This window comes from Trachinotus anak, unplaced genomic scaffold, assembly GCF_046630095.1.
Source record: "Trachinotus anak isolate AG129_WGS33_773 ecotype Australia unplaced genomic scaffold, CSIRO_AGI_Tana_v1 ptg000001l, whole genome shotgun sequence".
Lineage (NCBI taxonomy): Eukaryota > Metazoa > Chordata > Actinopteri > Carangiformes > Carangidae > Trachinotus > Trachinotus anak.
This window is the reverse complement of record NW_027273852.1, coordinates 19,444,742-19,457,744: the sequence shown is the minus strand read 5'-3', so window position 1 is coordinate 19,457,744 and position 13,003 is coordinate 19,444,742. Positions and strand designations below refer to the sequence as shown.

The following is a 13,003-nucleotide window of genomic DNA, read 5'->3' as shown; positions in this document are numbered from 1 at the left end:
CGAGGCCAGGCATTCTCAGCAGGGATCCCCAGTGATGTCACTCAGGTAATAAAAGCAGCGCTGTGACCCTCCTCCTGCGCTTCATTCCCGTGCACCAGTTACAGTAGAGAGCTACTCCAACTCTCTCCGCGACTCGACTGCTGAAAAGGAGCAATCTGCAAAGATTTGACCTTTTTCCACAACTTCTTCAAGCCGAGGTCACAGTCTTCAACTCGCAGGCTGAGTGCACAGACTGCTTTGTTTGTTTTTCATTTCTTTTCGGACCTGACGTAAATCGCTGTGCAATCAGCTGATTTCACATCCTGTGAGGACGAGCGCCGACTTTGTCAAAGACAAAACAAAGTTCACCGTCCCTCATCTGTGATCTTCCCGCTGCCGCCGAGGAACTCATCACAGTCATCGCCAGGAGAGCGAGACACGACCCGCCGAGCTCCCAGCCAAGGACCAAGCTGTGGAGAACCAGAGCGGACTTTCTTTGTCTAACTCTGAAGGATCGGAGCAACTCACAGTAAGAGGCTGATGTCTGGGCAGAGACGATTAGTGTAGCGTGTTGTATTTTGCTATCTGACATATCAACGCTACATATCCTGTTGTTTTAGATCGTTCACTGTGATCAGTTTGATAAGCCAAATCTCACTAGTTAAAGGACCAATATCCGACCAGACGAGCTCCGGTTCTCTGGCTCCGTGTATTGTGTGTGGACTCTTTCCTCTCTTCACCTTTATTCTCCCTCTTTTCTCCCAATCACACACCTCATCTACGTCTCTCTCACATTCAGGCCCTAGAGTGTGATCGCGTCATACACGTAAAGCTCAAAGCCCCTCCCTTTGTTCTCACTGTTCACGCCATTCACACTCTGCGGCCAGCCGCCATCTTAGCTCTAGCGAGTACCTCACGCTGCCACCATCTTGGTTCCTACTGACACGTCACTCACGTGACTTCGTCACCATCCTCTCTCTCTCCCTCTCTCTCTCACACTCACACACACGGTTTTTACATATGTGTATTGCCTGTAATTATCTAGTTAGTAACCAATGTTGTTTTAGCTATAGTTGAATTATAAACGGTTTAATATTAAGTAATGTTATTTTGAATAATTATTCCTCTTATTAATAAATCCTGTTATAATTTAACTCGTCATTGTCTGTGATTATTGTGACTATATTTGGGATATAGCTGGATTCACAACAGTCAGTGCTCAAATTTATCCTTCAACTAACCTTCTGAGACTGTATTTTGAGCCATCAATTTGGTCATTGGTCCCTGGTGACAGGGTGGTGCCCCGAGGTTACTACTTGTTGTAAACATCTATATATGTATTGGTGATTATCACTGATAATCATTAATATTATAAGCCAATAACCAAATTGCTCCTACCTGTGCCCCAACAAATTCCACCTGAGATTGCAGCAACCAACTTGCGACCAGATCTGGTCCAATTTGTTTCGGCATACCTTCCTTATTGAACTAACTGTCCCCTGGGAGGATGCTGTGGAAGAGGCCTTTGAATGCAAGAAGCTGTGCTATGCTGACCTGGCAACTGAAGCTGCGGAGAGAAGCTGTAAGGACAATGTGCAGCCAGTAGAGGTGGATTGCAGAGGCTTTATCGCCGGTTCAACCACAAGGCTCCTGAGGGAACTGGGAGTCAGAGGGCAGGCCCAGAGGAAAGCAGTCAAAGCATTGGCCAATACAGCAGAAGGGAGCAGTCACTGGTTGTGGCTGAAGAGGAGAGATCCTATCTGGGCCCCTAAGCGACCACAGAGAAGCCAACCATGAGACACACACCCAGGTCTGATGATCCTGTGGTGGGCCTGTCTCAGCAGGGGGTACCTTGTGATTAAAGGCCAAAACACCCAATTATGTCAAGGCACACAACTGACGATGTGTTGCAATGGTAGCTTCATCTTGTGGTCATCTCCAAGATCAACTCCACTCCCAAAATATATTGTTGAAACTTTAGGGATTCAGACTCTCAGTCATCCAGGTCATCGTAGTCGTTAAGTGCTGAAGTTGAAGACAACTGGACTTCTTTTGATTCTTGAAGACGCTCCACCTCTCATCCAAGAAGCTTCTTCAGTTCTAAAGACCAGTGTGGGAAACCCAGGTATTTAACCTAAGGTATTTTAAAGTCACATGGCTCCAGGTGTGAATGGGGGTTAAACCGTCTGGGGAGGGCTCCCAAGACAGCATTGTATGTGGCTGACTTTAGGGATTATAACATCAAGCACAGGAATGGTTTGTTTGAAGATTTTCAGTCAGGTTTTAGAGTCCATCATAGCACAGAAACAGCTCTGGTTAAGGTTACCAATGATCTCATCATAGCCTCAGACAATGGACTTGTCTCTATACTTGTCCTACTAGATCTTAGTGCTGCATTTCACACTATCAATCATAACATTTTATTACAGAGACTAGAGCATATGGTTGGCATTAAAAACTCCAGTTTGTTCATGTTAATACTGACTGTTCTATCATCACTAAAGTCAGTCATGGAGTTCAACAAGGTTCTGTACGAGGACCAATACTTTCCACTCTATATATGCTTCCTCTAGGAAACATTATTAGGAGGCACCAGATAAATTTCAATTGTTACGCAGATGACACCCAGCTGTACTTATCCATGAAGCCAGGTGAGACTAACCAGGCAGTCAAGCTTCAGGTGTTTCTTAAGGACATAAAAACCTGAATGACCAGTAATTCCTTGCTCTTAAATTTAGACAAAACTGAAGTTATTGTAATTGGCCTAAAACACCCCAGAGATACACTATGTGATGATATACTGACTCTGGATGACATCAACTTGACCTCCAGTGCTACAGTCAGGAATCTTGGTGTCATTTTTGACCAGGACTTGTCCTTTACTTCACATATAAAGCAAGTCTCTAGGACAGCCTTCTACCACCTGCGCAATATTGCAAAAATCAGACCCATTCTATGTCTAAAGGATGCTGAAAAGCTAGTTCATGCATTTGTTACCTCAGGACTGGACTACTGTAATTCTTTATTGTCAGGATGTCCCAAAAATTCAGTAAAAAGCCTCCAATTGATCCAAAATGCGGCAGCATGAGTAGTTACAGGAACTAGGAAACGAGATCACATCTCTCCTGTGTTGGCTTCTCTGCATTGGCTCCCTATAAAATCCAGGATAGAATTTGAAATCCTTCTCCTCACCTACAAACCCATTAATGGTCAGGCACCATTGTACCTTAAAGAGCTTATAGTTCCCTATTTTCCCAATAGGACACTTCGCTCTCCAAATGCAGGTCTACTTGTGGTTCCCAGAGTTTGTAAAAGCAGAATGGGGGCCAGAGCCTTCAGCTATCAGGCTCCTCTCCTTTAAGATCAGGCTTAAAACTGTCCTCTTTGATAAAGCTTATAGTTAGGGCTGGCTTGGGTATGTCCTGAACCATCCCTTAGCTTTGCTGCTATAGAGTTAGACTGCTGGGGGATTCCCATGATGCAATGGGCTCTCTCGCTCTCTCGACTACTTTATGCCATTAACTTTGTATTTTTTTCTCTCTCATAGTTTGTGCTTCTCCTCTCTCTCCCTCTCTCTGTCCTCATTCTGCAGGTGTCGCTGCCTCTGGAGCAGCAGGATCCAGATTTACCACTACTCATCATTACTATTAACCACTGTTATCTGTCATTATTATTGATAACACCATTACCTATACAGCTGTTCCATCCCCCCTTTTTCTCCTCCTAAACTCAACCGGTCGAGGCAGACAGCCGCCCACCCTGAGCCCAGTTCTGTTGGAGGTTTCTTCCTGTTAAAAGGGAGTTTTTCTTCCCCCCTGCCACTAAGCGCTTGCTCTTTGTGGGAACTGTTGGGTTTTTCTCTGTAACAAAGTAAGGTCTCTACCTTACCCTCTAAAGTGCCTCGAGATAATGTATATTATGATTTGGCGCTATACAAATAAAAATTTAATTGAAATTGAATTGAAGTTCTATAAAATGAATATACCTTTCTCAGGATCCCAGTGCCACAGTATGTCTTCCTGATCAGCTTGCATAGTGATACTAAAATGGTACCAAAATCTTTGATGAAATGAGAGCAATAGTTTGCCATCCTGAGTAGGCTCCTAACTGCAATTGGGTCTTGTAGGTTGCTGGTTTGCTGAAGTGTGGCAACCTTTTTGGGCTCAGCTGAGATTCTGCCTGCTGTGAAAATAAATCAAAAGAATTCAAGCCTGGATTTTATTAAACTTGCATTTGGTCCAGTTGAGCGTTAGATCTCTCTCTTTCAGTCTCTGGAATACTGCTCTCAGGCTACTGTCATGGACAGACAATGTTATAATTGCTGAGGTTTTTTTCATGTCTGGCATACTGTGTCCTGGAACACTGTGACCATGGAGGACATCCTGAAGTTCCCAAACCTAGTTGTGTAGTGATTGTTGTGATGTACTGGCTGTTTCTACCTGCTCTAGCTGGTGATAGCCAGCTGTCAGGTCAAGCTTGGAGAAGACTGTAGCTCTGTTCAACTTGTGGATGATGTCCATGGTGAGGGTGATGTTCAAGTTGTATTGCAGTATGATCCTCATGTCATCACAGTCTTCTCATGTCAATGCAGATTCTCACTTTATATAGGTCACTTGGCTTAGGCTGTGTCATAATGGAGACCCATGGCGTTGGGCCAGAAACATAGTATAAGGGCCGCCACGGTTTTGACAATGTTTTAATCCTCTACCTTTTCTAGCTCCTCTTTCTGTTTGATATGAAACAGGATCTGTCTGTGTGGCTGACAGATAGGTTGAGTGTTAGTGTTGATCCAAAACTTGGAACTATTAACTTGCTGATGCCCTTGAAGAGCTCTGAGTAGCTGTCCACCAGCTCATCCGCTGCTGTTCAGATGCTTAGAGATAACAATTATTTTTGGATTATTAGGATTAGTGTCTTAGGTGTTTCATAGTTTAGCAGAGTGCAACTATTACCCTTCATCAAGATGAATTTGCTTGGAGTTTTTTTCTCTGCTTCTGTATTGTTCATGAAAACTTCAGCTATGGGCAATGGTTTGGTGCAGCTGTATAGGAATATTCTGATGTCAGGTGGAACGAGCTGCAGGCATGGTCCCAGTATACTGAGAATCCATTCACACCCATGTTCACTGTCTTGTTCTCCACACAGTTCCAGTGATCTGCCATGATCAAGAAGGTCATTTAGGCTACTGTAAAGCTCTCCAAGTGGTTGTCTATGTAGCCTGGATCAAGTGCAGCTTTGAATTAATTGTGCTTTGACTTCTTGATCCACATGGGCAAATTCACAGTTATTTACGAGCATACATTGTAACGTAGTAACACTAACTCTTAGTTTGTTTTTATTTTTATTTTGGTTTCATGTCACTTCACTAACTCTCCTGTCATTTCAGATCCTACCTTTCTTCCCTGTTCTTCCAGTTCTGCCTTCCTGTTCTGACCCTGTTTTGCCTTTCTTAGACTATGGATACCTGCCTGCTCCTTGTCGGATTTGTTTGCCTGATTCTGATCTCCTGGTTTTGACTCTGCCTGTTTTTTTGGACTAAGTAAACTGATCTTCCCTTGCTACTCGTCTGCCTCATTGTCGTGCTTCTGGGTTCTCCTTTGCCTGCACCAGTGATCATGACATACATAGGCTAGTATAGTATAGGTTAGCTTTTGCTTGTTATTAATGACACTTAAATGGCTCTGCTCTATTGAAACACTTTGACAGTAGTAGTAAAAAGATGGAACTATGAGCTAAATAAAATAGAGTGATCCAAGATGGTTCCAAAACGATAACGGGCTGAAAGCCTTCTGAAAAACCTTTGGTAAGGACTCAACTTTTGGTAGGAAATCAAGTCTCGGTGTGGATATTTACTGAGGTGTTTCTGGATTTCTAGAATGTTGAAGGAGGGTGACCCATAGTCTAGTAACTGCTGTCTTGAGTTACTGTAACAACCTATACAATAATGACCACCAGCATGTGACCATTTTGCTCAAAGTACCACTGTGCCAAGTCAAGCCACGTGGAGTTCGTGGCATGTTCCTTCTTTCCTGTTATTTTTTTTTCTAAGCTTGGTTGATAAAGCAGGAAGTCAGGAGGTTAAATGATTTTTCAACTTGTTTTGATCTTAAAAATGTATACAAACTCCACATACTGTACTGACTCCAGACTACAGTCTTATAATGTCTTATGACTAAATTCAGCTTATGATTTATTTGACATACCACTTATCACAGTCCTGGATAGGCACCTTATGGAACCAGAACATTTCAGTTGCTCGTGTTCATGATATTGGAAGAGTGTTTAAAACAACAAATTGTAGAGGCTTGAATGTGTGACCATAATGCTGTTGTCCTGTCACAGTGGCAAACTATCTGGTCCCTTGCACATGACAGGTAGCCTATTAACCAAGGTTAAGTACAAAAGATATGAAAAGACCTTCAGTTGCTATGTTTTACACAATATATAAATGCAAGTGTGGCCGGAGCACGGCTTACTCCTCCTCACAGTGGGGCGCTGTGCCACCCTGTGGCACTGATTTGTGGGCGGGGAGCGCATCTTTATATATAGGGGCCTGGGTACACCTGGCGCGCTCTCTCTCTTCCTGTTCCGCTCGTCCGTGGTGGTGGCTGTGGCCTGGAGTGGCGCGGTGAAGCCGTGTGGCGTGCTGGCACCAGAGCATCTTCAGCGTTTTGCCATAATAACGCACGCTCTGCCCTTCAGCGCAGTGCAGCGTGCCCAGCATCAGTGCGTCTTTGGCGTGTCGCCAGAACGACGCGCGCTCTCCTTCGGCGCACGGGTAAGGGGCATTGGCGCCCACTGCTGCTTTCTCTCCCACTCATGTGTTGACTGTTTGGTGATATGGCTGTTTCTGCTACAGTGTGGCAGACTGCTGGAGTCACGGGGCTGAGCTGCCCTGCTGGGGGCCTGTCGGCGTTGTGGCGCGGTCTCCACGTGGTAAGTCGGCGTTGTCCGCCTCTCGTTTCAGCCTGTTATGCTGCTCCCGACTGATTGTTTTGTCCTGCTCTGTTGTCCTAGACCTCTCGGCGCTCTGTAATGCCCTGCTGGTGAGGCCCAGAAACTATTAAAGCCACTATTTCCTGGACCCACTGCTGTTTTGGCTGCGTTTGGTTCACCCTGACTGTTTTGGCTCACTGAAGCCGTTTTGACTCCTCAGCTCTTCTGAGCTGTGGGGAAGCGACCTACTAAGGCTCTTCACAGAGCTGGTGTCAGGGCCTATTGCTACTTTAAGGATTCTGTTTAGTTCATTAATCAACCTTGAAAAGATTTATTTTGTATTCATTTGTTTAATTTGTTGAACATTATTGATTGTTTGTTGTTTAAGGAACATTATTTACCTTTGTTTGATGGTTTGTTTCGTTGTTTTTAATTACTTAAAGTATATTGTGTGTGCGTGTGTGTGTAAGAGTGTTAGGTAGCAATCAAGGGCCATATTAACTGGGAGGCCAGTTTTATAACTTGCTTTCTTGTCTTTGCGGACAGGTGCGGAGGGCCAGGCAGCGACCCAATTCCTGGTGGTATTTTCTTCACGAACCCCTTGTGGGTGTGTGTGTTTGGAGTGTCACGGGTGTTTTTGGTTAGTTATTCCTCCCCCTTGATTTGATTTTGGGCCGCCGTAGCCTCCACAGCCCTGTTCATTCCGCTCTGTGGCCCCAGTACGTAATTACGAGCCAGTACTGTTCAAGTGATATTTTAATTGGTTGTAAAATAAACAATTTTTCTACTTTTCCAAATACGTCTCCGCCCGTGGTATACAGACCTGTGTATAGTAAATTTAACCATCTCATATAAACTATCTCCTGGGGCGAAATTCCCCAGGTGGCGTTGTCGGTACACCCTTTTCCACCCCTCCACTCGCCACACAAGCATTTTCAATGACCCGTTAGGACTATTTTCAAGAACTTTAACAGGCTTGACTTTTTTTTTCTCAAATTCACAAATTGTCAGAGTTCCAGGACCCATGGGAACCATGTATTTCTGTATTTTAGCAAATCTTGCTTTGGTTATTGTTAAAACTATAAAATCCAATATAGCTGAGGAGTCTACAAGTTCATGCTTAACAGTTGTGGTAAATATTTTGATCATTACATCACAGAACAGATTGTGTTGGTCATAGGAAAAGAGGGAGGAGCCAGGTAAATCAGCTTTATGATAGAGAACATTGTCCAGAAGGCTGCCAGAGCCTCTCCTTTTCCATCTCTGATTATGGAGACCAAGGAAGGAGCTGAACTCTGCTTTCCACAGCTCCTGAACACCTCATGCAGGAAGCCGTTACAACATCGTGTTGAGACCATGTTCCTTGACATCCTGCTGTCCTGCATCTCTTTGCTCACTGTGGCTCTCAACCTGCTCGTCATCATCTCTATCTCCCACTTCAGGCATGAATTTATAAGTATAACCTACATATTTTTTATATATATATATATATTTTTTTTTTTTTTTTTTTTTTAAATATCAAGCACTTAGTTTCTCAAGAGCTGGTTTTTGAACAATAACTATATTGTTGCAATTACTTTCCAGGTTTTTGTGAAAATATACCTTTCTTAACAATTTTCATGTGCTGCATTTAACATTAAACATACTACCCTTACTACTACAACTACTAACTCTCTCTGTGTTACTATCAGTGAATGTATTAATCATATGAATGTTGTAATCCAGCCTCTACTACAGACACATACAGTAATTTACAAAGCTCCTACATGTTCTGCATCTGTTGTCTCATGTCCAGGCCTTTGATGAGCACATCCTAGCTATTCAAAAATGTTGGTGTGTGTTCTATACTGTTCCTGGACACTGTTTATTTGACTGTTCATATTGTTGCAGATAATATTTTTAGGACTTCCACAACTGCTACAGAGAATTATATGCTCAGTGATATATATTATATATCTCCAGGCAGCTCCGCACCTCCACCAACCTCCTCCTCCTCTCGCTGGCTGTTGCAGACTTCCTTGTTGGCCTCCTGCTGATGCCAGTTCAAATCCTCCTTTTAGGGGGCTGTTGGTTTTTGGGAAGCTTCATATGTAGACTATTTTACTATACCTCTTTTACCCTTACATCTGCCTCAGTAGGAAACATGGTGCTCATATCAGTTGACCGATACGTGGCCATTTGTGACCCTTTGTGTTACCCCACTAAAGTCACTCAAAAAAGAGTTAAAATCAGTGTTTGTCTGTGTTGGGCCAGTTCTGTATTGTATAACAGTGCAATACTGAATGTCTTCCTGAAACAGCCAGATACATATAATTCCTGCTATGGTGAGTGTGTAATTGTTATTAACTACATAACAGGAGCCATTGATGTCATGTTGACCTTTATTGGCCCCATCACAGTCATCATGATTCTGTATATGAAAGTATTTGTTGTGGCTGTGTCACAGGCTAGAGCACTGAGGTCTCATATTGCAGCTGTCACACTCCAAGGTTCAGTCAGTGCAACTGCTAATAAGTCTGAGAGAAAAGCAGCCAGGACTCTTGGTGTTGTTGTGGTTGTGTTTCTTATATGTTTCTGTCCTTATTTTTACCCCTCTCTTGGAGGCCAGGACACACCAGCCAGTGCAGCATTTTCAGTTTTTGGGGTCTATGTACTTTACTGTAACTCCTGTCTAAACCCATTGATCTATGCTTTTTTCTATCCCTGGTTTAGGAGATCTATTAAACTCATTGTTACATGTCAGATACTGCAGCCTTACTCCTGTGATGCCAACATACTGTAGAGAGTAGAGCACGTGCTCTTCATTAGGTTTTGTATTAGTACAGAGCCTCTGTCAGGATTTTTTACCTGGGGAAATAATGAGTTTCCTCCAGCATGTTATCAGCACATTTTTTTTCTTTTGTTTTCTTTTTTTTTTTTCAAATCAAATATTGTTCACGTCTGTAGGTCAATGAATTCAACAACCTTAAATTACCGGAATAAAGATGTTGTGCTGTTTCACAGAGAGTATACATTGGAATACCTGTCAATCTAAACTATATTTAACTGTATGTACACTTGTAGATATGTACATAAATATATATATATATATATATATATATATATATATATATACACACACACAAAATTCAGTTGTTTTGCTGACAGCACATATGGGATATGCAAAACAGCACTGTAAATGGCATGCAGTGATGACTTCATTTGGTGTCCAACTTCATTTTGATGTGTTCAATAATTATTTCACTTCAGGAAAAGTGCACAAAAAGGCCAATGTGTTGAAAAACTGAGTTCAAAAGAACTTTAAGACATAAAGATAAAGATGATAGAAATGTTTAGAAGATATTTTAAAAATTTAGATGTTCACCTGTTTTTATGTTCTGAAGGGAGGCTCACTTTCCCTTACCCTGAAAACTCCTGGTTTAATGAATAGACACATACTGAAAGCGTAAGGCAAAAACTCACTCTATGTGAAAGCTGTTAGACATTTCATTTAGTGTAAAGATAACTGATAACATTTGTGATGAACTTTGCAATGTGAATCCATGCCATTGACCAATACCAAGCTGTCTGGACAATGATGATATTTAGGGGGACACAGCTGGAGAGTACAATATTATTAGCTGTGTTGCACAGTTCAGTTTTAGTTAACCTCAACTGCTGTTGGGGTAAACACTGTTCCACAAAAGAGTAATGCTTTGCAGTTATGAGACAAAAGTTGAACAATAACAAATTTAATTTTGAATAAACTCTGAACTTCTTTTCCATTTAGCAACTGAGTTGAGCACACAGGTTCGCCAACTAACTTTTTGCAAGCTTGCTAACTGGGAGAGCTGTTTTTTCAAACTTCAGTAGCTTTAAATTGAAATGGTGTGCTGTGGTACACAAAATTCCAGTGTAAAGTACACAGGACAGTCGAGCAAAGCACCTAGAGCTATTGCAACTGAGCTAACACAAGTCACAATATTGAAAGAAGTCTCTATGTCACCTTTCAGATGAGACAAGTGAATGTCACTTTGTGGTGTGACCGAAGTACATTGTGTGCAAGTTCACACTTCACAAAACTGTCTTTACAGCAATCTTATCTCTAGATGCACACAAATATTTCGGCCAGGTTGAGTGGTCCTACATATATGAATCATTGTATAGATTTGGGTCAGGGAAATTGTTTATATCCTGGGTTAAAATAATATACGCCAGGCCTAAGTGTTCTATCTTAACTAATGGCGATAAATTGACCACATTTCCTTTGCACCACTCAGTCCAACAGGGCTGTCCTCTCTCGCCCGCCCTCTTTGCTATCACACTGGAGCCTGTCTCCATTAAATAAGGGATCACACTGACCTTGTGGGCCTAAAGGTGTGAGGTGTAGAGACATGCATGAGTTCATATGCGGATGATGTGACACTGTACTTAAAAACCACAGAAAAATCTGTGCCCATCCTACTAAACTTAATCACTAGCAAGGTGTCCGGGTATAGAATTAACTGGACATGTGACTTCATGCCTCTCTCTGATACTTTCACACCAGGTTTTTTGGAGAGTGTCCCATTCAGAATAGTGAAAGACCATTTTATTTAGCTTGGCCCTTAAAAGGTAATGCCATTAAAAAGTAATGCTTTTAACGGCAACGTGCCAGCCAGTGTTACGCCCCGTTCTTAAATTCTGACAACTTATTACTTTCCCCTTACCTAACCTAATCTCTGGGGTGACTATCTAAAACCTTAACCCAAAATAGATCCAACTAAAGTGAAATGTCTAATCACGTCACTGAATGGAACCGATCACATAAAACTGCAGAACACATGCACCAGCAATTCAACAATTAACTGGCGAAAATGACAGAAACCGCCATTTTCTAGAATTTATTATTTGGCTAACAACTGTATGTTTACAGTTTTTAATGTTTGTATGTTTTTGTTTTTTTAAATCATCTGAAAACCCACATGTACTCAAATTAATTTAGCCTATAGCATCAAAAGCATAGTTTGTTCTCATTAGAGAGGTCTGTACCAAGTCCCACGGAAGGGCTAAGCAAATCAATGCGCTGCACACAGTGCCACAAAAGCACAAATCACAATGTTGAGACAACTTTTATGTTATATTATTGGAAGTATAAATAAACTCTCAGTTCATTATGAAACTGTGGTGGGACAAATTTAGTCTGTGATGAATGGCAACACTATAGCAGATTTACCAGGTAGTAGGAAAGAATGCTTTGCAGAACCTCATTTATGCTCAAGACACATCCATGACATATGGCAATGTTATGCAGCACACAATATGGCACAAAGAATGTTCTAACCATGTTGCATTTTACTCATCCAAACATATGACGCATTTTCAGCCCACTGCTTGTGCATAACAGGCAGACTGTATATGTGTTGTGCACCTATCTATGTAGGGGCATATCACTATCTCGATAACGCACCCTTGAAATAACAGTGAAGTACTGCGCTACTGACCTCGGTACAGGCTTTTGTTGGTGAATCGCGATATCACTTTCCACCGCTTCAAGATAGAAATTTGCCAGGCCACAACTCATTTTAAGACCAACATACCCATGAGCACTCAGATGGCCACAAGTGCTAATTCAAACAACGTGTGTGCTGGATGGGAAAATGAAAACTATGTCAGTGTGAAACTAGTGAAGACAGTTGTGCCAGATGTCACATAGAACCTTTTGATTGTTATCAGATGTATCAGCCTGCACTATCACTTGCATGCAGCTAACACCCTGCTTTTTCCAATTTAGCTGATTTTTTTTTTTTTTTTTTTTTTTTTTTTTAGCTTCACACAACCTATTCAGGACTCATGGAACCTGGACATTTCAGTTGCTCATGTGTTCATGAAATAAGAATTGTTTAAAATGTGAATTCAGCAGCTGGTAGGCATTCAACAAAATTATGTAGGGAGGTATAAACTAAGTACAATTATTATGTCTCACAGAGGTGTACTCCATTAAAACCATGTAATATTTAAGATGGCTGTAGATTTCTTTCTGATTCAAGAACAAAGACAATGTTTTTATAGTGTACGTCAATATATCTTCAGTTGAAGATTCTTTTAAAAATTGACAAATAAATAAACA

At 41.8% G+C, this 13,003-nt stretch overlaps 1 protein-coding gene and 1 long non-coding RNA gene across 2 annotated transcripts; both read left to right on the top strand.

Moving 5' to 3' along the window:
* Nucleotides 1–6,569: 6,569 nt before the first annotated feature.
* Nucleotides 6,570–7,686, top strand: LOC139624130 (uncharacterized). Its single transcript, XR_011691631.1, has 4 exons — nt 6,570–6,757; nt 6,839–6,915; nt 6,997–7,025; nt 7,462–7,686. It is a non-coding gene; the product is annotated as an uncharacterized lncRNA (long non-coding RNA).
* Nucleotides 7,687–7,744: 58 nt separating this feature from the next.
* LOC139624088 (trace amine-associated receptor 13c-like) lies at nt 7,745–9,809 on the top strand. The gene is made up of 2 exons (XM_071482890.1): nt 7,745–8,357; nt 8,878–9,809. Exons 1-2 carry the CDS (start codon nt 8,128–8,130, stop codon nt 9,695–9,697), a joined length of 1,050 nt encoding a protein of 349 aa, XP_071338991.1. The 5' UTR covers nt 7,745–8,127; the 3' UTR covers nt 9,698–9,809.
* The last annotated feature ends 3,194 nt before the right edge of the window (nt 9,810–13,003 follow it).

Bases quoted from the DNA above. Each gene is read 5' to 3' on its own strand.
- LOC139624088 (XM_071482890.1), top strand. From the start codon at position 8,128: ATGATAGAGAACATTGTCCAGAAGGCTGCCAGAGCCTCTCCTTTTCCA. The intron at 8,358-8,877 runs GCATGAATTTAT...ATATATCTCCAG, and splicing joins ATCTCTATCTCCCACTTCAG to GCAGCTCCGCACCTCCACCA.